The sequence below is a fragment of the Puma concolor genome, chromosome C1, assembly GCF_028749965.1.
Source record: "Puma concolor isolate L17-30 chromosome C1, mPumCon1.1.hap2, whole genome shotgun sequence".
NCBI lineage: Eukaryota > Metazoa > Chordata > Mammalia > Carnivora > Felidae > Puma > Puma concolor.
Window position 1 is genome coordinate 204,777,047 of NC_141674.1, and position 20,864 is coordinate 204,797,910.

General features: G+C 52.8%; 1 protein-coding gene across 2 annotated transcripts; it reads right to left on the reverse strand.

Moving 5' to 3' along the window:
• Positions 1–292: 292 nt before the first annotated feature.
• PTPRN (protein tyrosine phosphatase receptor type N) lies at positions 293–19,128 on the reverse strand. Of its 2 annotated transcripts, none has more exons than XM_086719701.1 (23): positions 18,892–19,128; positions 17,398–17,448; positions 17,050–17,163; positions 14,089–14,185; positions 12,950–13,211; positions 12,510–12,864; positions 11,953–12,087; positions 11,313–11,347; positions 9,909–10,183; positions 9,601–9,687; positions 9,192–9,271; positions 8,950–9,014; positions 7,808–8,026; positions 7,170–7,370; positions 6,922–7,069; positions 6,688–6,761; positions 6,372–6,449; positions 6,150–6,269; positions 5,017–5,183; positions 2,164–2,217; positions 953–1,017; positions 685–758; positions 293–524 (listed from the first exon to the last, which is right to left on the reverse strand). In XM_086719701.1, exons 1-23 carry the CDS (start codon positions 19,004–19,006, stop codon positions 453–455), a joined length of 2,943 nt encoding a protein of 980 aa, XP_086575827.1. In that variant the 5' UTR covers positions 19,007–19,128; the 3' UTR covers positions 293–452. The 2 variants fall into 2 exon arrangements, with proteins under 2 accessions (XP_086575827.1, XP_086575828.1); XM_086719702.1 differs by having other exon boundaries at positions 11,953–12,084; positions 18,892–19,126.
• Positions 19,129–20,864: the final 1,736 nt, after the last annotated feature.

Sequence of the window (20,864 nt, forward strand, 5' to 3'; positions counted from 1 at the left end):
GGGGAGGAGGCCTGAGGGAAGCAGGGAGGGCGGGGGCCAGAGCAGGGGCGTCACAGAGGTAGGGGAGCAGGCAGCAGGGGCTGGGAAAGCAGGAAGGGCTGGGGGTGGCGGCCCTTCGCCCGGTTCTGTCCACACAGACATAGTGGGAGCTTCCAGAACAGGAGACGGGGCCAGGGAACTCAGGCAGGAGAAGACTCTGGGTGGAATTGCTGCCCATGACTCTCCTCGGCTCCTGGCTGTCTGCCAGCTCCCCCCATGGGACATCTGGGCTCTGACGTGTGAGAGGCGCCCCCTCCCACTCCCCCTTCCTGACACTCCTCTTGGATGGCTGGCCATGCCCAAGAGGGACCAAGGTTGTGGGGCTGGGGAGTGAGGAGTGGGTACACAGATGAATGCTCACACAGGCAAAGAGGGAGCAGAGGCTTGTTGCCCCCTGAGGGGCCCCAGGGGTCTCACTGGGGCAGCGCCTTGAGGATGGCGTTCACCTCCTCCGCCACAGCAGTCAGAGCAAATTCAAACTGGTCCTGGGGGAGGGCAGTGGGAGGATGGTGACGGGGAGCACCGACCTCTGCTTGTGCACCAGGGGCGCTTTTGGGAGGGGGTGCTGGGGAGGTCACTTGGGAGAAGGGGAATTCCTCCTGGGGAAGGCTGGCAGCTACGGTCAAGGCAAAGAGGAACAGTCACCTTAGAGCGGACGAGGCCGGGCCGTTGGTCACGGACATGCTCCAGGGTGGCAGCGATGTCAATCTCCTTTACTCCTGGAGGTCGGAGAGGAGGTTGTCCAGAGGAGGATAGGACCCAGAACGCCTGGAGCATCCTGGGTCGGGAGGCTTGGAGGATTGGGCAAAGCCTGGGGGTGTAACAACCTGTCCCTCCTAGAGCTCCTGTGAGCCTGGGTTCTGGAAAGTCTGATCAGGGGCTGGACTGCAGGTACTGTGGGGAAGGTCCTCACCTTTTGCCATGCGGTTCAGTACCATGTCAATGAGGATGTAAGTGCCAGTCCTCCCTGCACCGTCGCTGAAACAGGAGAGGATGACAGGCTCAGCTCAGGACCCGGCAGAAAAGGGGAAGGGGCAGAGGAGACGGGAGGCTTAAGGTGGCGAAGACACTGGTGGAGCCATTAGGGTTGGCTCGAGGAGGGTGTAAGTGAGCTAAGGAGGCAGCAGTCATAGCCCCTTGGCCCTGGGAACTGGGACTTGAGTGGGAGCCTGTGACCCATGGGGTGTCACTTGGGTAGTGGGCCAACCTAAGAGGAGATCCCCAGCTCAGTCTTAAGGTGAAGGCAGCAGGAGGGGATGGGACCGCCCCTTCCAGCCTCTGACCAGGCTTTTGTTCAGCAAACTTTTTGTGTCAATGGCCAGAGGGTACACATTCTCCTTTGTGGGCCAAGTACAGTCTCTGTCATACATTCCTTTTTTTTTTTTTTTTTCCTTCAACCACTTAAAAATGTGAACACCAGGGGCGCCTGGGTGGCTCAGTCGGTTAAGCGGCCGACTTCGGCTCAGGTCATGATCTCGCGGTCCGTGAGTTCGAGCCCCGCGTTGGGCTCTGTGCTGACAGCTCAGAGCCTGGAGCCTGTTTCAGATTCTGTGTCTCCCTCTCTCTGACCCTCCCCCGTTCATGCTCTGTCTCTCTCACTGTCTCAAAAATAAATAAACGTTAAAAAAAAAAATGTGAACACAATAGTTAGCTCATGGGCCATTAAAACACACACACACACACACACACACACACACACACACACACACACACACATAGTGGGACATCTGGGTGGCTCAGTCAGTTAAGTGTCCAACTCTTGGTTTTGGCTCAGGTCATGATCTCATGGTTCATGAGATCAAGCCCCGCATCGGGATCTGTACTGACAGCACAGAGCCTGCTTGGGATTCTCACTTTCTCTCTCTCTCTCTGCCCCTCCCCCTTCAAATACATACATACACACATACATAAAACTAAAAAAAACCCAAAAAACAAACAGATGGTATGCTGAACTTGGCCCATGGGCTTTACTTTGCCAGCATCAAGGCAGGCAGCATGCACAGGAGATGTACCCGGGGACAGAGAGAGGGCAGGAATCATGAGTGCCCCCCCTCAGAGCCCTCTGGCCTGGGCTGTCCTGTCCCCTTTCATCCCCACCTCTGCCCACAGCCCCTCTTCACGCACCTGCAGTGCACAATGATGGGGCAGGAGCGGCCCCGGTAGCACTTGTTCACTTTCCTGCAACAAGAAATGGGCGTGAGGGTGAGGGGTACCAGCACCCACCTGTGGGCCTCTCTTTCTTCCTTTTCTCCCCACATGCCCAGGGCAGAGGAGGGAAGAGGGCTGGAGAAATGAGTCAGGGCTGGAGGCAAAGAACCAGAGATGGTGTGGGTGGCACTGGGCTTGCCCTGTCACTTCATGAGCTAGGTGCCCACGCTGTGCACCTGGAACAACAACTAATTTAACCTCTTTGAGCCTCAGGTTTCTTACCTGCGAAACGAGGGCGATAATAATAGTAACCTTCTTAGATTTCTCACCGTGATTACATGAGATAATTCGTGTACAGAATTAAGTGTAAGGTTTGACATACAGTAGGTGCTCGATAAATGCAGTACCGTTAATGATAATACATATTAATAGTGACCTCTGCCAGAAGTCCAGGGAGAACAGGCTTTCTGGTGACTTCAAGGGTGGCAATCTTGTCACATTCCTGCTCTGCCCCTCCTTTACCACTGTCCAGGTTGTTCCCCTCTCCACTCAGGCGCCTTAGAGTCCTTACTAGCAGTGAGGTCAGGCAGACCTAGGCACAAAGCTCTTTTGGCCAGGGGAGGACCACTTCTCAGCTCTGAACACTGTGTTGCTGTCTGTCTCCCTGAATCAGCCTCATCTCAGCACAGGTGTTCTGTGGTTGGGTCGTATTTAGACTTGGGGTCCACTTGGACCCCAGACTCTTTTCTGCTACCCTGATTGCTGCTCTCTCAGGAGGGAACAGGGGGTTTGTCCCTTCCTCAGTGGTCCAGTCTAACCTGCCCTTGTCCCTTATGACTTTTCTGCTTTGAGAGTCACCTGCAGAATCCTGATACCCCCAACGGGCCAGGGCTAGGGAGGACCTCCTTAGGGGTTATTAGATTGTTTCAGGGGAAACTTGGAACTTAATGGCCTTCCCGTCTGATTCCCCCAGGCTTGTAAGGGCCAGGGGACTTCGAATGGTTTTACAGGAGTCCATATGGTTTTCTAGCAAATTGGCTCATGTGTTAGAGAGCTGGGGTTGAACAGAAGTTGCCGAAGTAGTTCCCAATCATTTAATAAGAATGACCATGAATTGCATCTAGAATTAATCGAGCCCTCGCTGTATGCCAGGCACCTAGATTTTTTTACAGACTTTATCCCATTGACTCTTGTAACAACTCCCTAAGTATGGGTCATCATCCTCATTTCACAGGTAAGGAAACAGGGAGATCAAGGAACTTGCTCAGGGTCACTTTTAGCACTTCAAAAAAATATATTTTGCCTTTCCTCTGGTGGACCTTCACTGAACCATACTGATTAAGCAGCAATTTGTTCTGGCTGTCTAATGCCAACTGAGTTTACATAATTCTGGCCTGAAGCAAAGAAATGTAACCTTGTAACTTACCTGTGCAGTCTTAAAAAAACGGTCCATGCACATAAGGAGTTTTTAAATGAGGAAAACAGGAAATAGCTCTATTACCCCTGGCACTGCTTTTGAGACACCTGTGCCTCAGGCATCAGGGAGCCCAGGTAGAAACCATTATCCTGAGGCTCAGAAACTATCCTCAGCTTCCCACCCCTGCTCAGCACCTGCAGACCCCGGGGTGGGCGGGGGCAGCAGTGTGGGCGAGGCCCCACTAGGGGCAACAGACTCCTCAGCCACCTGTCTGGGGAGTGGAAGACTGACTGGATGCTGGAGGACTGGCCTAGTGGTGGTTTTGTTGTCAGAACTGGGTAAGTCCCCTAGTTAGCTTCCTGTCCCAGCCCCCACCGGCTCCACCAAGTCCCCAGGAAGCCGGAGATCCTCTGCAAGGCCTTTGATGGTGTTTGTCTCCTCTGAGTCAACCCCCCCCCCCCCCCCCCCGCCAGCCCCCAGCTCTCCCAGCAGCCTTCAGGGGGCCCCTGGGCCCACAAGTCCTGATCGGATTGTCCTGTCCATGCAGCGGCCACACCTGCCAATGATCACTTTTGTGACTATGCAACTGGAGAGCGAATACTAGCTGCAGATCACAAAAATGACACTGGCAGCCGTGAGAGGGAGAGAGACAGAGGAGGAGGGGGGAAGAAGGACAGAGTGGGGAGACAGACCGAGGGAGGGTGAGACAGAGATGGCGAGAGGCAGAGATGGCAGGGAGGTGGAGAAAGGGAACGGAGGACAGAACAGGGGAGAGGTGCAGGGAGAGAGATGTGGAGATAAAAAAGTGGGACAGACTCAGCCAGTGAGAGAGACCAAGAGATGAGGGGAGAGGCAGAGTGAGGAGACAGAGAAAGGAAAAGAAGGAAAGAAAGATGGGGAGAAAGAAAAACAGAAGCAAAGAAACAGCAAGTGATAAAGAAGGGGAGATGGGCAGGAGGGAGTGAGAGAGGAGAGGAGAGCGGACACACGGAATGTGCTGGAGCTCTGAAAGAGCAGCACAGGAGAGGCAAGGAGGCGGGCACCAAGTAGAGGGAGAGAGGGAGGGAGCTTGAACTAAGGTGAATCTGGGGGGAGGGGCGGGGGGGTAATGGAGAAGGGGCCAGACCTGGGGAGGTAGGGAGAGAAAGGGGCGAGGGGGACACAGCCAGCAGAACGAGAGCGAGCAGAAACGGAGCAGGACCACAGGGGTGGAGGGATGTGCACAGACAGACAGAGCATCAGTCCGGGTTGGGGGGTCTGGAAGGCGGCGGCTGGAGGTCAGAGGCGCAGTCTCCAGGTCAGGCTAGAGCGCCCCTCCCCCCCCCAACCCCCTGCTCCCGTGCGGACGGCTCTCTCGCCGGCTCCTTGGAGCCTTTTGGGGCCGCGCCTCCGCGCAGGCTCAGGACGCTCACCTGCGGAAGTCCAGCAGCGGCCGGGTGGACGCCGGAGTGCCCTCTGCCGGCCAGCTGAGGAAGTGGAACTGCGTGAGCGTGCGCGTCTCCTGGGTCTGCACGTTCTTCAGGTAGAAACTGCGCACCAGGAAGTCCTCGCACCAGATGTGCTCCGACACCAGGTTCACCTGCCCGCGAGGGAACCCAGGCCTGAGAACGGCAGGGCCCCTCCAAGTCCTCCCGGCTTCCCAGGCCGGTTCAAATTCTAAATCCTCCAAGAAGCTTACCCGACTGCCTGCTCCAACTGTCCCAGCTGTCCCCAAGCCCCCTAGTCATCTGCGTCTCTTATCTGCCGCTCAGGACAACTGGTGGTTTTTCCACCTAGACACAACTATTGCGGGCTTCTTGAGGTCAGAGCTTCTCCTTCCTCTTCCTCACAGAGTCTAGCAAAGTGTCTGTGCCACACACACCACAAAGCTTGATGGACTTCTATAGTTTTATTTTTTCCCTTTAACCATGAGCAACACCAATTTTTAAAAAGTTTAAAAAAGACTGCCGAGTGCTCATCTGATGATGGAATACCTACTCTCCGGGTTCAGGGCTCACCTGGTGATGAGAAGCTTCTAGTGTGCTCTTAGTGACTCTTGTTTTACAGGAGGGGCACCTTCCATGTGTCAGGAACCTGTTCCTGTTTCCTCGTCTGGCTTTGCCTCTACCCAGTTCCCCCCCCTACCTCGCCTCTCTCCTAAGGAAAAAGTTTGCGTCTGCCTTCTATGGGCAACCTATGTGACTGATGGTATTTCTTTCTTGGCTTTGGCTTCCAGGAAACTCAGAGCTAAGTGAGGCTCAATTAAAGTAGGTCTTAGTGTTGGTCTTTGGTTTTGCTTATCTTCCCTGTCTCATATACTCTTGACTCTTAGTTGCTTACCTCAGTTTTGGTGGTTTTATGGGTTCATTTCTGTACCTTTCACCTTCGGTCCCTATAAATGCTTTCTGGCCCTAGACTGGACACATATGTGTAGATGTAAGTGTATGTGTGAATGTGTGTGTGTGCATATGGATGTTTATATGCATATACATTCATACATGTATGACTGGTTCTCCACCCACTCTCTCCATTCCCACTGTCCCCTGGCTATAGGGGCCTTGCTGACCTCATATACGTGGTAGAGGGAGGACCCCTCATCTGGCCAGTAGCGGTCACACTGCTTGACACCATCCTCCACCAGTGGGGTCAGCATGACGATAACAGTGCAGCCACTCTCCCACACCATCTAGGGACAGAGACTCCACTCTAACGTCTCTGGGACTCAGCTGGCCCCAGCTGCCCTCAAAGGCCACTGGTCCCTGGAGAAGCCCTCCTTCCAAGAACTTACCTGCCAGAAGTCTGCGATGGTATGGGACAGCGGGCCCTGTGTGGCTATGTAGGCTGGCATTCGAGGGTCGTGCTCAATCTGGGGCAGGGAAGATACATCATGAGCCAGAATGGGACATGCTCCTGGGGAGAGGCTTGGTCAAAGGGAGCAGGCCAGGATGTGGGTGAGCTTGAGAAACCCCCATTTCCATGCCAGGATACCTGGCCTCACAATTCCAGGGCCTCAGGTGGGGTGGATGGTGACCAGAAGGTAATGGAGTTCATGCAGGCAGGATATAAATGGGGCAGAGGAGGGGGCTGGAGCTGGGGCCACTTACAATGGGGCTGGCGTTGATGTAATCACTCCGAGAAGGGCTGCTCTCCACCTTCAGCTTGATGCGAGCGTGATCATCTGCACAGACCCCACGTCTCACCTCAGGTGCCCCTCGGTCATTGGGGTGCCGGTCCCTCTGCCACTTGGCCTGAGCCAGGCGGCTAGCCCCTCCCCCAAGCCCTCCAGAGTTCCCAGCAGAGAGAGGGCTGGGCCAGGCTGGCCAGCAGGACTGACTCACAAGGCAGAAAGTCAGGGTGGCGGTTCTTTTTGATGTTTCCCTCCCCCTGGGCGGTGGCACAGGTGTTGGGCTCTGCCTGGTAGGCACACAGGGCCTGCCACTCCTTGGCCAAGCGGTCCCGGTTCCGCAGATGGTCCTCCATGTACGCCTACGGGGATAGCACAGCCTGGCTCCGGCCCACACCCTCAGCCCTGCCTCTCCCACCATCCTGTCCCTTCACCGGCTCTGGGCCCGGGCCCAGTCCTGACCAGAATCATGTGCCCTGTGGAGATGTCCATGTTGGCCTGGGCGGGTTCCTCGCACCAGGATGGCGTGCTGCTGTGGGAGCTGGGGCTGGCCTGGGCCGCATCACTAAACTGGGAGGACACGCTGCTCACGCGAGAAGGTTCCGGCGGGCCCTCCGCCCGGTTGAACAGGGACTTTGTGGCCATGTGCTGGCGGCACAGGTCCTGCAGAAGGAAAATCAGGCAGGGTCCCAGGCCCCTTGAAGCCTTTTCAGCAGAGTCCTGGGTTCAATTCTAGGCTTATCCTTGATTGATTTTACAGGAAATCCTTCTCCTGTGGGGTAGGCTTTTCTACCCTGGACCTCATCCTTTCCAAGGGTGTTCTGTTTGGGGGGTGCCTATGAGAACTTCAGATATTAGAGGGGAATCCCAGAAACCCAGAATTGTTGCATTGGGAAGAACTTTAGGAACCATCTCCCAATTCCCATCCATTCGAAATGCCCCCCCAATACCCCAGCTTGGGCTTCTGTAGCCCCTGCCTGGATATTCCCAAGGATGTGTGCTCACTCCCCATCCAACACCCCACCCTCACCCCATGTGCGACCCAGACTCCCAAGCCCCTTCCATTTCCCTCTCATCAACCAGCTTTTGGGGCTGCACACCTGGTACTCAAAGGTAGTGTCACCGTGGGCTCCCTCGGGCCCCAGGGCTGCCAGGCGCTCCTTGTCCCGCTGCCGTGCATGCTGCCGCACACACAAAGCCACTGCCAGAGCCACCAGCAGCCCGGCCACACCCGCCAGGGCCACCAGAGTGAGTAGCACGGAGCGCATGGGAGAGGTGCCGTGGGCCGGCCGGGGAAGGACTGCGGCCGCCTCCTCCCTCTGTGGGAACAAGGCTAGAATCAGGGGAGGTGGCGGCAGGGGAGAGGTAGGAGCCATTCCTCAGCCCTGTCCTCCCCTGCCATATGCCATACTCCCTGCTAGGGTGTCTCCTGGGGCAAAGCTGAGAGGGCAGGGCATGGTGGCACAGGCAGAAGGTTTCAGATAGACCCAAGGTCCTCCTTCTCAGTCCCCATCAGACGAGCTCAACCACACTGCACTGCCTGAAACTTACTGGATGACCCCACCCCAGGAGTTTTTGCATTTAAACAATGGATGTAGAGAAGTTTGGAGACACAGCAAGGAATCAAATAGTAGAATGGGAGGCATCAGTGTTGGATGCAGAATAGAAATCTATTTTGAGTTTAGGGGTGCCTGGGTGGCTCAGTTGGTTAAGCGTCTGACTCTTGATTTCAACTCAGGTCGTGATCTCATGGATTGTGAGATCGAGCCCAGTGTTGGGCTCAGTGCTGACAGCGTGGAGCCTGCTTGGGATTCTCTCTCCCTCTCTCTCTGCCCCTCCTCTGCTCACACTCTCTCTCAAAATATTAACTATAATTAAAATCTATAAATTATATGTTTTATAATTATATTTGAATTTAGTGTCCTTTCTGCATAGGATCTTCCCTTAAAATTTAGAGATTTTGTTCCAGAAGGCTATGGACATCTCAGGTCGTTACTCCAAGCAGGAGGCCTTCCTATGGAAGGCTGGTCCAGCAATAGGGGCTGGGGGTCGCGGGAAGAGCCGCCACTGGGGCCATCTGCTGGCCAGAAAGGAAACTGCAAGGGGGAGGGCTGCTTTGGCAAAGCCAGCGGGCCAGCCAGGTCCAGGAGTTTCAGCTCTGGTTCTCCTGCCAAGTTTGCCCCCATCTCTTGCGGGCAACGTCAGCCCTCTGGGGTTTCAGCTGATTCTTCAGTTCTCATACCTGTCCCACTCCTGTCTGCAAGATCTGGAGCCCTGTCTGTGCTTCCAGTTCTGATTTCACCAGCCCTGCAGGGAAGATGTAGGTCAGACTCTCTCCAGCCACATGTGGTCCCCACCCCCTGTCATGCTATGCTAGGTGGCAGGCAGGGCCTGTGTGCGCTGGAAATATTTCAAGGTGGGGGCATCAGCCACAGGCCTAGGAATGTCCTACTAGGGCTGGGGCTGGGACCAGGCAGTATTTACCAGCTTGCTGGGTAACATCAGCCAAAGACAGGTTCTGTTCATTATGTCGGATGCGGAAGGTGAGGGCCGGTCCCACCACACTGCCAAACAGGAGCTATATTACTGCCTCACCCACCACAGACCCCAGACTAACAGAGAGGCCAACTCTGGCCCTCTCCCCATGAGAAAAGGAAGCTGAGGCTGAACAGAGATGCCCTATAGGGATGTTTGAGGCCCAAGAAATGCTGGAGGAGGCCAGCATCCAGTGTGTGTATGCGTGTGTGTGTGTGTGTGTGTGTGTGTGTGTGTGTGTGTGGCGGGGGTGCCTGCCTTGGCCACTCACCAAGACTTTGTCTTCCCTTCCTTCCCTGAGTCCCACCAGCCACCTCTCCCCTCAAGCTACCTTCTAGATACCAGATACCAGCCCCACCTGATGTTGATGAAGCTGCCCGAGGACACGTGAACATGCTCAGCTAGGATCTCCAGCAGCTTCACTCCTGCAGCCAGACTCAGGGGCCTGGAGGCAGGGAGCGAGCAGAGAAAGGAAAGCGGGGATCCTTTTAGCCACTTCCTTGAAACAAGCCACCTCCAAGGATGCAGAGCAGCTCACTCCCCACTCCAACCCCCATCCAATTCACATCTGGATTTCTGCTCTCTGTTTCTTGCCCAGGCAGGCCAACCCACCCCCCACCCTCCGGGAGGGTAGACTAGAAATCTTCCCCAGGCTGAAGCCCTTACTTCTGGTCAGTGACAATGTAGCCGTACTCCTCTGCTGATGGCTGAGCTGAGGGTGGCCTCACCACTGTGGGCTGGCTCTGGCCCAGGGAACTTTTCTTCTCCAGCAGGACCGGTGTGGCAGGGTGGCCAATAGCTTTGGGGGGCTCAGAGGATCCAGAGATCAGCACCCGCTGGGCTTTACTAGAAGTGGGGCTGGCAGTGGGGTATCCAGGAAGGGAGGGTGTGGGGGGCGGAGGCTCCACTGTGTGTCCACCCTGCACCTGCTCTTCCACTGTCTGTTTAGAAGAGAGGATAGAGGGGCACCTGGGTGGCTCAGTCGGTCAAGCGTCTGACTTTGGCTCAGGTCATGATCTCACAGTTTGTGAGTTCAAGCCCTGCATCAGGCTCTCTGCTGTCAGCACAGAGCCCGTTTAAGATCCTCTGTCCCCCCTCTCTCTCTGCCCACCCCTCTCTTTCTCTCTCAAAAACAAATAAGCATAGGGGCGCCTGGGTGGCGCAGTCGGTTAAGCGTCCGACTTCAGCCAGGTCACAATCTCGCGGTCTGTGAGTTCGAGCCCCGCGTCGGGCTCTGGGCTGATGGCTCAGAGCCTGGAGCCTGTTTCCGATTCTGTGTCTCCCTCTCTCCCTGCCCCTCCCCTGTTCATGCTCTGTCTCTCTCTGTCCCAAAAATAAATAAACGTTGAAAAAAAAAACAAAAACAAATAAGCATTAAAAAAGAAAGGATAGAGGTATGATCTCTGGACAGTAGAGGGGATAGGGGAATGGGGGTCCACATCCCAACTCTGAGGTCCCTAAAGAGGACCTCTGGACTTGTTTCTTTCTACCCCCCAGGGCCCAGGGCAACACTGGGCACAGAGAGGTTACCCAGAAAAGTGAGTCAGGTGGATGAATGGATGAATAAAGGATTGAATGAGTGCAGCATGGTCACTAATGGTCTGCAAGATGGGGCTGGAGTGGGGAGAGCCTCTTGAGTGAGCGAAGGTGGCGTTAGGAGAGAGGTGAACAGGCTGGTGATAGGTTTTAGACTTCTGTGTAGCCACAAAATCGCAGAAGTCCAACATGTGAAAAAGAGAGAGCTCTTCAGGCTACAGGGGGGCCAGGAGCATGCATGCTTGCAACTCCCCCTTCGCCTAGGGATCCTCAGAGCAGGGCCTGAAATGACTATAGTGAAAAAAAGCAGCGAGTCGAGAATTCCAGCTTCTAGACCCAGCTCCGCCATCAACCTGAAGTGAGATCTTAGGCAATGACTTGCAGTCCCTGGGCCTGGGTCCCCCCCTGCTCCCCGCCGCCCCAAATGAAGAGGTGTGGAGGACACAGATTTGGGTCCCGATGCTGAGGTTTAGATTTGGACAAGGGGGTTTGCTGGCAGGGGCTCTGAGGGCCAGGGAGGTGCTACAAACTCACTTTCTTGTTGTCAGCTCCGACGTTTACAGCCCCTCCTGTAGAGACAGGAAAAACAAGACTTTGGGCAAAGGGTCAAGGCCAAGGCCAAGGTCCACACAACATGGGCAGGAGAGAGGGCCAGGGGCCCCGAGCCTGCTGTGGCCTCTTTTCCCTCAGTCAGTGACCCAGCCCTGTCTTTTGTCTGATCCTAAGCATGGCCTCAAGCCTGTTTGCTTCTACCTTATAATTGTTTTCTCAGCTTCTCCCTGTGTTATTGGCTGCACCTCTCAAAACTATTCTTTATTCAGTCCTCCCCCTACCCGTCAATTATTGGCTTCACCTTTGCATTGGCCTCTCCCTTCCTTAGAGGCTGTTATCATCCACCCACCTTCCTTGGTGCCTAGTGATCCCTGCTCATACCCCCTGTTGGCTTCTTCCATTACTCCCACCCTGCAGTTCTTTCCTGCTCTAACTCAGCTTACCACCCCACTCCCTTGCTTCCTGCTCTTGGCAGGCAATGACCCTGTGCTTGTGTCTCAAAAGAACTCCCTTCCCTGACCCTGACCCTTCCCCTCTAGGCTGCTCCATGTGGTCTTGAGAGATGGGGGCAAGACACCATCACGGAGCTGGTAGTTGCTAGTTTCTCTGCCTGGACACTCACCCAGATTTCGTCCTGAGCCCTTGGGCAGCAGCTGCAGCAGGGTTGAGAGGCTGGAGAGCTGCTCAGGGGTCAGCTGACGCAGCTCCACCCCATAGCCCGCCAGCACAGATGCCAGTCTCTGCAGAGTCACATCTGCTGGGAGCAAGACACAGAGCTCATGGTGAGAGGGTGGTGGTGAGATGAACTTGTGGGATGTGCTGGGGGTGGGGGAGGGTACTAGCACATTTAAGAGCTTCTTTTCAAACACCAGGAAACTGATGCCCTCCACCTTCCAGCTCTTGTCCACACTTTGGGGGGAAAGGCCTTCCTAGGGCCAAGACCAGACTTCAGGCCCACCATGGACATCGTGACTCTCCAGCTGAAGGAGTTATGTCAGCTCCACCCCCTACAGTATCCCCACTGCCCGCCTAGTGCCTGGCAGAGATTAGGTTGTCAGTGGACATTAATTAAATGTATGAATGACTTTAAGGGCAGATTAATGAATGCATGGATAGTTAGGAAGGAGACCCCGAATGCAGCGCCCACAGGAGGGGAATGGATGCTGAGAACTCCATTACCTGGCTGCTCTGCTGGAGAAGGAAGCTTCTCCCTGTGACCTTCTAGCCCTTCTTCCTCGTAGCCCTCTGAAGAATCCTTTGGCCGGCTGCTGCCCCCTTGCTCTGGCAGCCTCGGTGCCCTGGCCCTGCTGGGCACTGGCAGCTCCTGGGCCAGGTAGAAAAGCCCTGATTCCTGGAAAAGCTGACCAGGTGAAGGCCCTGGAGGGTCCCCGTAGGAGTGGTCAGAGTGAGCCCCAAACATGCCCTTGGAGGCAGTTCTGCTGAAGAGGGCAGAAGGTTCGGCCTTGGGTATGGGGCCGACACTGACCATCCCAGGTGAGCTCTCTGAGCCCCGAGAGCCATCACGGGAGCCAAACTGTGGGGAAATCAGAGATCCAGGTGAGAGCAGATGTCAGGGCTCGGGGATAGGTGTTGGGGTGGGGCCGGTGTTTAAAGCTCACCTGATGAAACAGGTAGGGCTGCAGCAGGGCAGGTTCATAGCTCAGGGCAGGGTGGGGGGCCTGCGGGGGTAGCAGCAGATGCTCCAAGAGGGGGGGCAGCAGTTCAGCCTGCAGAGAGGACAGTGGAGAGCCCACCCCACCACCACTCCCACCCACTGGAGGTTGAGGAAGCCGGTGCTGGGCAGCAGGGGTGGAGCCAGTAGGGATGCCCTGTAAAAGCAGCTCCCCAGCAGAACCAGGTCTCCTGGGCACCAAGCCAGATCTGGGGAAGAAAGCAAAGTGTATGTGTGTGTGTTGGTTGCACGGGGCAAGGGTGTACAGAGCCTACAGGACACAGAGATGGTGGGACCAGACAGGCTCAGCCGTTTACAGTAAGCCTGACCTCTTAAAAAAAAATGAGGTAGTCTCAGGGAAAGAGACAATAGCATGGGGAAGGACCAGAGGGCCAAGCCTGGGCATAGATCATTGCCTCCCGGGTAAGCATGCCTGGGTCTCTGAAACACAGCGGCAGAGGTTAGGGAAGAGTGAGGCAGGGGATGGAAAAGGAGAGAACGGCTACAGGGGAAGGCAGCCAGGTACCTCTCTAGATAAACTGGGGCTACAGTTTGCCTCGTTTCCCCTATATTCATCTGCCCACACCTGGCCTTCAAACACTCAGTACTGTGCCCCTTGACTCTACCCTCCCACCCCACTCTGCCTTTTTTCTCCTGGTATCATCACTTGAGCCCCACGACCCTCATTTACTTTCCTCTGCTTTGCAGGGTCTGAACAATGCTTTCATAGGCCCTAACCACAAAAAGATGATGATCTTTCCACATATCATTCCACATATCAATGAAATGGAACATTAAACAACTTCAGTACGACAAAACTCGTATTTGTCCCATGCTGACCCTTTGATGCTTCTTTTAAATTATGAAATGTCCAAGTTTTCAAAAATATTTTTTTGCTGTTTTACTGGATCCCCGGGGATGAGCTCAGCTCCTACTAAGCATGTGAACATGCCAGATGACCACTCCTGAACCTCTGTTACTTGTGCCTTAGGCTGCTGACCTTGGTGGTCACTTCCCTCTGTCCATTAGGAAGACCACAGGCCCACCAGCCTTTCTGTGCTCGAGCTGTTGAGAAAAGATGCCTACCTGTCCCTTGGACGGGGCTCTGGGGGGCGAAGCCTGGGGATGCGCTCCATCTCCTGGGAGATCACATACTGGGTGAGGTCATCGTGCCAGGACAATCCTGCCAGGGGACAGGATAGGGTGAGGTTGGCTCGGGACAGTCTGAGGGCCCAGTAACGGTGAAAATCAAAACCGCACTCCCTATCCGGCAGTGTACTGAGTTTGGTAGAGCAGAGGGGCAGTGGAGGCGCTCCAGAGACTTGGTGGCTGAGCTGAGCTGCCCTCTTCCCAGTCTCAGGTACAGATTTGGGAGTCAGACTGCCTCCAGTGAAACTAAGTTTGCCACTTACTCATTGTGTGACTTGGGGCAAATTGCTGAACCTGTCTGAGCCTCAATTCTCTCTTCTGTAAAATGGGGGTTTATACCTCCTAAGACTGTGATAATTAAAATAACCTAATGTAAAATGGTATGAACTGTACCTGTCACGTTGTGAACTTTAAACAGCTGCTCTTATTATTGCCATCATTATCCCTCCTATTCTTATTTTTGTTGACCCTGAACCTTGCTTTTCTTTATTGGTAAGGTGGGAAAAAGGCATACTTCATGGGGCTGTTGTGAAGATCAAGTGCAATCAGGGAAATGAAAGTGCTTAGAAAACTCCAAAGCACTGCACACGTTTTAAACCTTCACCACCACCCCCGCCTCCACCACCACCATCAATTATCTTGTGCTGACGCAGATCTCCTGTCTGACTCTTGCCTTTCATGAAACTGCTCTCAGGAAAGGTCAGTCACCTATTCTAAAGGAATAATCTCCCACTCTCTACTCCCATTCCTTCTTCCTTGCTTCTGAATTAATAGTCTGCTCTTAACTCATATTCTAGGATCTACTAGCATCCATACTTGCCTTCTTGCCTATGAACGTTAGATAGCTCATCCTATTTAGGCCCAATCCCTCCAGTTAAGCACTAGATTTCATCCCCTACTATCTACTCAAGAACATCTTCTCTGCAATTTCCCCCTATTTCCTATATGATCATTTTTCTCTGCTCTCTACCGAATTATTCTCTTTAGCATACAAACATGATGGAGCTCCTTTCAACTTAAAAAGTTACTGCATGACTCCACATTCCTCTCCATCTCTCACTCCATTTCTTTCCTTTTCTTTGCAGCAAGACTCCTTGAAAATGTTATCTGTGCTGGCTGTATCCAATTCTTTTCCTCTCATGCCCTTTGAATCCACTCTATTCAGGATTTTATTCCCACCTATTCTACCAAAACTATTTTCATCAAAATCGCCAGTGACTTCTGCATATCTAAAGCCAGTGGCCAGTTCTCAGATCTCATCCCATTTCATTTATCATCATTATTTGATACCATTGATCGCTCCTTCCTCTGCAATACACTTCCACTTGGCTTCTAGAACACTAGACATTCTTGTTTTTCCTCCTACCTCATTGGTTCCCCTTTCTCCGTCTCCTTTGTTGGTTCCTCTCCTTGTCCTGGTCCTCTTAATATTATAATTCTCTAGGCCTCTTCTTCATATACACTAAAGCCTTTGCTTATCTCATCTACATCATGGGTTTAATTGCAATTTATATCTCCACTCCGGAATACTTCATATTTCAAAACCCAACCTCATACTCTCAGCTTCCCACTGTACTTGAATGAACGTCTTTTTTTTTCATTTTTTATTTATTTTAGAGAGACAGAGAGAGAGGGAGAGTGAGAGAGAGAATCCTTAGCAGGCCCCACACTTAGCACAGAGCCTGACATGGGGCTTGAGCCCGCAACCCTGGGATCATGACCTGAGCCGAAATTAAGAGTCAGATGATCAACTGACTGAGCCACCCAGGTGCCCCTTGAAAGAACATCTTAAATTCCTCCCTGCAACCACCTGGTCCATGCCACATTCATCTCTTACATGAGTCACTGCGGTAGCTTTTAATGATCTCCCTGCTTCTACCCTAGACTCCCTTCAGTCTATTCTCAACAACAGCAAGCATGACCCTTTTAAGGTAGACGTGAGATTATGCGCCCCTAGGCTCAAAACCTTGTGATGGGTTCCTCTTTTACTCAGAGTAAAGACAACAATTTTCTTATAAGGCCCTACAATGATCTGCGTCTCTTCCCCCCATACCTATCTGACTGCATCTTCCACTTTCCCTATCACTCCTCTATAGCCACACCATAGAGGTGTTCTCCATGATGTTCTTCAAACTCATGCTTCTGCTTTAGTAAAGGCTTTTGTTCTAGCTGTTTGATCAGCTTGAAACACTGCCCCCAGATAACCTTCTGGAAAACACCTCCACTGCCTTGATGTCTTTGTTCAAATTTCATAGTCTCACAAAAGTCTACCTTGACTACCCAGGTTGATACTGAAGCTTCCTACCCGACAATTTCTGACCTCTTTATCATGCTGTAATATTTGTAATTTTTTCCATGTCACTTATCATCTTAAAACATACTATATGTTTTCTAATTTATATATTGCATTCCCTTCCTAAATTCCAAAATGTAAGCCCCAATACACAGAGATCTTTGTCTGTTTTATTCCCTGATACATCACAAACACCTAAAACTAAGCTTATATAGTAAATCCTCAATAAATAGTTGTTAAATGAGTGAATTTTATGAGTGGAGTGATCTGGCAGAGCACTCCAGGATTCATGGTTCTGGAGCACTCAGTTCCAGGGAGTGCACTGGCCCTAGGGAGACGGATGCTGGTCTCTTCCAGTGGCTCCTTCTAGAAGCCTCCTCTAGACTCTTCCAAAGAGTCTGAGTGTGGACAGCCCATCTCTATGGCTCCACCTCCCACTCCTGTCTTGCCCCCTTCTCTAGCAAGGTCTGTGAAGGTGAGGCTCCAGAAGTAGGTGTGAAAAGAATGTTTCATAAAGAGAAACCCTTGAGTCAGGTGCACGCTCACTTCCCCACCCTATACAACCAAGTTTCCAAGGCCTCTCTTTCAGTGCAGCTAGACCTCACCTTGGGACATGAGCTGTCGGAGCACACTTTGTAAGCGCTGAAGAACTGGGGAGGTGACTTGCAAAAGGGGCCGGGCTTGCCCCACTCCCACCTGGCATTGTCCAAACAAGCCATCTAAGAGCACAAAAGTGGTGTCAGTAGGGGGCTTGGACAAGAGGCTTTCTAAAGTCCAGGTTGCAAATGGGCACTATCCTCTCCATCTCCTCTCTTGGCTTCAGAACCCTGCTCCTTCAGGCCCTTCCCACTTCTCCCCAGGACTAGTACCACTTCCCCCCCCCCCGACCTCCCCCACACTTCTTTCTTGTTGTGTTCCCCATCTTGTAAATCCTATGCCTGAGCCTCACTCACCCTGAATACAGACTTCAAGGTGAGAGCAGAGTCTGCGGTCAAACAGACAGCCTGTAGGGGGAAAGGTGAGCTGCTCAGACATCCACACACATAGAATGGTCAGAGGATGAACAGGCTGGGAAAGGGGGAAGGAGATGGGGTCCATTCTTTCATTCTAAGAAAGGATTGAAGCTGGGAGGAGAGTAGGGAAGAGGCCTAGAATTCTTAACAGAAGGAAGCACAGGATCTGACTTTGGATTTTAAGGATCTGAGAGCCTGGATAGTTTTCCTAAAAACCTCAGTTTGCTTAACTGGGTGATGGGGAGAAGCCTTCCAGGTGCATGGGGGTAGTAGAGGATCATATACTTCTACTCTCATAGAATTACTACGGGGACATTTTTGGCCAAATTCTGAGAAGGGACTTTCCTCCCCAAATCTCCCAAAGCATCCTAACTATGATAAGTTGGGACTCAGAAGTGATGGAAACCCTAGCACACCTTCCCTCCGTGTGGGAAAGGGGTAAGGGTGGGGTGTCTCTAGGGCAATGCTCTCCACACTGTTCCTGAGGTCAGCGGCCCCAGAGCCGCTGGCGCTGTCCACGGTGCTGAAGCTCTGAGCCTGAGGCCGCCGAGGGCTAGCCTGGAAGCAGTTATGGGGGAGGGAGGGGAGCTAGGGTCAAGAATCTCCACAGCCCTGACCCCTCCACCGTTCTAGACTTCATTTGCCACCCTACCAACCCACAGTGCCACAGGAAGTACCCTGTATTGGCCTCCAAACCAGGTGGGGAAGGAGGGCGTCAGTGAGGCTGCGCCCCTTCCCCCACGCACCCCACCACCCCACCCTCCCCCGGCCCATGAGTCAGCGCTGACTGTCTCTGTCCGCTCAGATGTGAGTCAGCATCGGCCTGGCAGTGGGGAGGGGGACAGGAAAGGACCCCTCTCCCTTTACCCTCTTTTGCCGCCTCCCCTAGCTGTCTTCCTCTTATTGGAGATCCGACCGCAGCAATCTGCCTCTCTGGGCTTAAAGAGAAACCCTGGTCCCTCCTTGGGTCTGATCCTCTTCTGGGAGCTGGGATCCCGATGCTCTTGACCCTGATTCCTACCGCCTGGACATCAGCGCTGCCTCTTCCTACCCCTATCCCCTACCCCCAATCCCTGAGCGCCAGTCACCACTTCTTTGGCGCCTCGGCGCGACTTGCTTCTCTCGTGGTCTTGTAGCCCGTCTCTAAATCCTTCTGTCCATATGCACCCCCATTCCTCCTCCAAAACCCGCAATCTTTCCCGGAGTCTGTTTCTCTTAGGTCCCGCCCCCGTATTCCCAGCCCCACCTCCAGGCCTACGCCCCTTTCCTCTCAGCCGCCCTCTCATCTTCCCCATCTCACAGTGCTTCCCCCTACCCTACTCCAGACATCATACATTCTACCTGAGCTTCCTACCTTCTCCCCACCCCCCACCGAGTTTTGCTCCCGGCACCATACTTCCCCCGCCCCCCCCCCCCCCCCCATTTCCTCCTGACCGTGGGCACTAATGGCGCTGCAGCCTCCCGGGCGGCTGCTCAGCAGCAGGAGGCAGACGAGCACCCGGAGACCCCCGGATCCCCCGGGACCCCCAGGCCGCCGCGGGCGCCGCATCCTTCGGGGCTCGGCGCGCTCGCTCCCCTGCCACAACCGCAGCAACGCTGGCCGGAGCCAGCCAGAGGGGCCGAGGCGGGGCCTGCCACTCCCCACCCACCTACGAGGCGGGGTCTAGACGCCCCTCTCGCGGCAACTCCGCCAACCCTGGGCGGGTGGTGACGACATCTCCACCCCCGGCTCTTACGCTTATTTGCGTCAGGCGTGGCGTAAGAGCTCTGCCTTAGAGGGGTGCCGACCCGCCCCACGTCTCCTCCGCCAAATAGTAGGTGCTTCACTAGAATTCTCACTTGGCCCCACCCCCTTTTGACCTTTGCTTTTCCCCAAGGACTACCACCTCTGTCACCCAGTCCCAGGGTTGGAGAAAAAGGTTAAGTTAGGTGGGGACCAGGAAATACATGTGAGTCGGTTAGTATAAATCCTAAAATGAGCATAAAAGTGAGTAGAATAGGTACTGTTACGCGTCTCAATTAATGGCACTGGTATCATCCTTAACAGCAGGAATGGTTATATGTGTGTGCCTGGATTCCAGTTCTAGCAATGCCACCTACTGCGAGTATAACTTTGGGCAAGTTGCTTAACCTCTCTGCGCCCAAGTTTCCTGACGTGTAAAAGAAGAGGTGCCAATAATTCCTACCTCGCAAGGTGGTTGTGAGGATTACACGAGTTAACGCATGTGGGTCACTTAGAACAAGGACTGCACTGGCATATACTAAACACATGATGCATATTCTCTTTTGTTGTTAGCCTTGACTCCCCTTTCTTTCTCCTTTCTTCCTTTCTTTCTTTCTCTACCTGCAAAATATATCTCCCATCTACTCCTTTCCTCCATACTCACTACTTTATCTAAGTCACGGTGCTTTTTCATCACCAATATTATTGTAATTATCTAACTAGTCTCTTGTTTTCACTCTTCTCGCCCAATAAGGTAGGGAGTGAGCTTTCTAAAGTTCAGATTTGATCACTTTATTCTCTTACTTTTCAGGGAAAATTTTCCAAAATACAAGAAAAGATAGTGGTGCATAGTAAATACTCAATATACACATCATCTAGACTTAACAGTGACTGCTGTTTTGCCAGATGTGTTTCTTTTTAGTATTTAAGAGTCAATGGTAGACATCATATTTCCCTTATAAATATCTCATTATGTATCTCCAGGAAATAAGGGTATTTCCCACATAAACCAAATGCCTTTATGACATCTAACAGAATTTACAGTAATTCTCTAATATCATTTAATGCTCAATTTATATTCAAAAATTCAAATTGTTTCCAAAAAATGCCTTTTTCCATCTGTTTTGTTCAAAATAGGAGTCAAAGACCACCATTGCATTTGGTTTGTCTCTTAATTCTCTTTAAATTAACACAGACACGCCCCTCCCCCATTTTTGACTTTGTCTTGTTGGATAGACCTGGTTAGTTTTTATTTATAACTCCCTGCCTTCTGTATTTGTCTGATTGTTTCCTCATGATAGATCTCCCTGTATTTGCCCTGTATCTATCCTGTGTATCCCCTGCATTTACTGTAAACTAGAAGTTATATCTAATGTCTTGATTGGATCAGGTTAATTTTTTAAACATTTTTAACTTATTTTGAGAGAGAGGGTGGGAGCAAGAAAGGGGCAGAGAGAGAGGGAGAGAGAGAATCCCAAGTAGGCTCTGTGCTGTCAGCATGGAGCCCAATGCAGGGGCTGGAGATCAGGAACCATGAGATCATGATCTGAGCCAAAACCAAGACTCTATCACTTAACCAACTGGGCCACCTGGGCGCCCCTACCCTGAAATACAATTCCAACTGGAAATACAATTCCAGCTGGAAATGTAGCATACATTCTTGTTTTTTTTGGTTTACCAATTT

Coding starts and splice junctions, on each gene's coding strand:
- PTPRN (XM_086719701.1), bottom strand. CDS start 19,006: ATGCGGCGCCCGCGGCGGCCTGGGGGTCCCGGGGGATCCGGGGGTCTC. Junction 14,186..17,049: donor CCGACAGCTCATGTCCCAAG/GTGAGGTCTAGC, acceptor GTCCCCTGGCAG/GATTGTCCTGGCACGATGAC. Junction 9,272..9,600: donor GGCAGCTTCATCAACATCAG/GTGGGGCTGGTA, acceptor CCTGTTTGGCAG/TGTGGTGGGACCGGCCCTCA.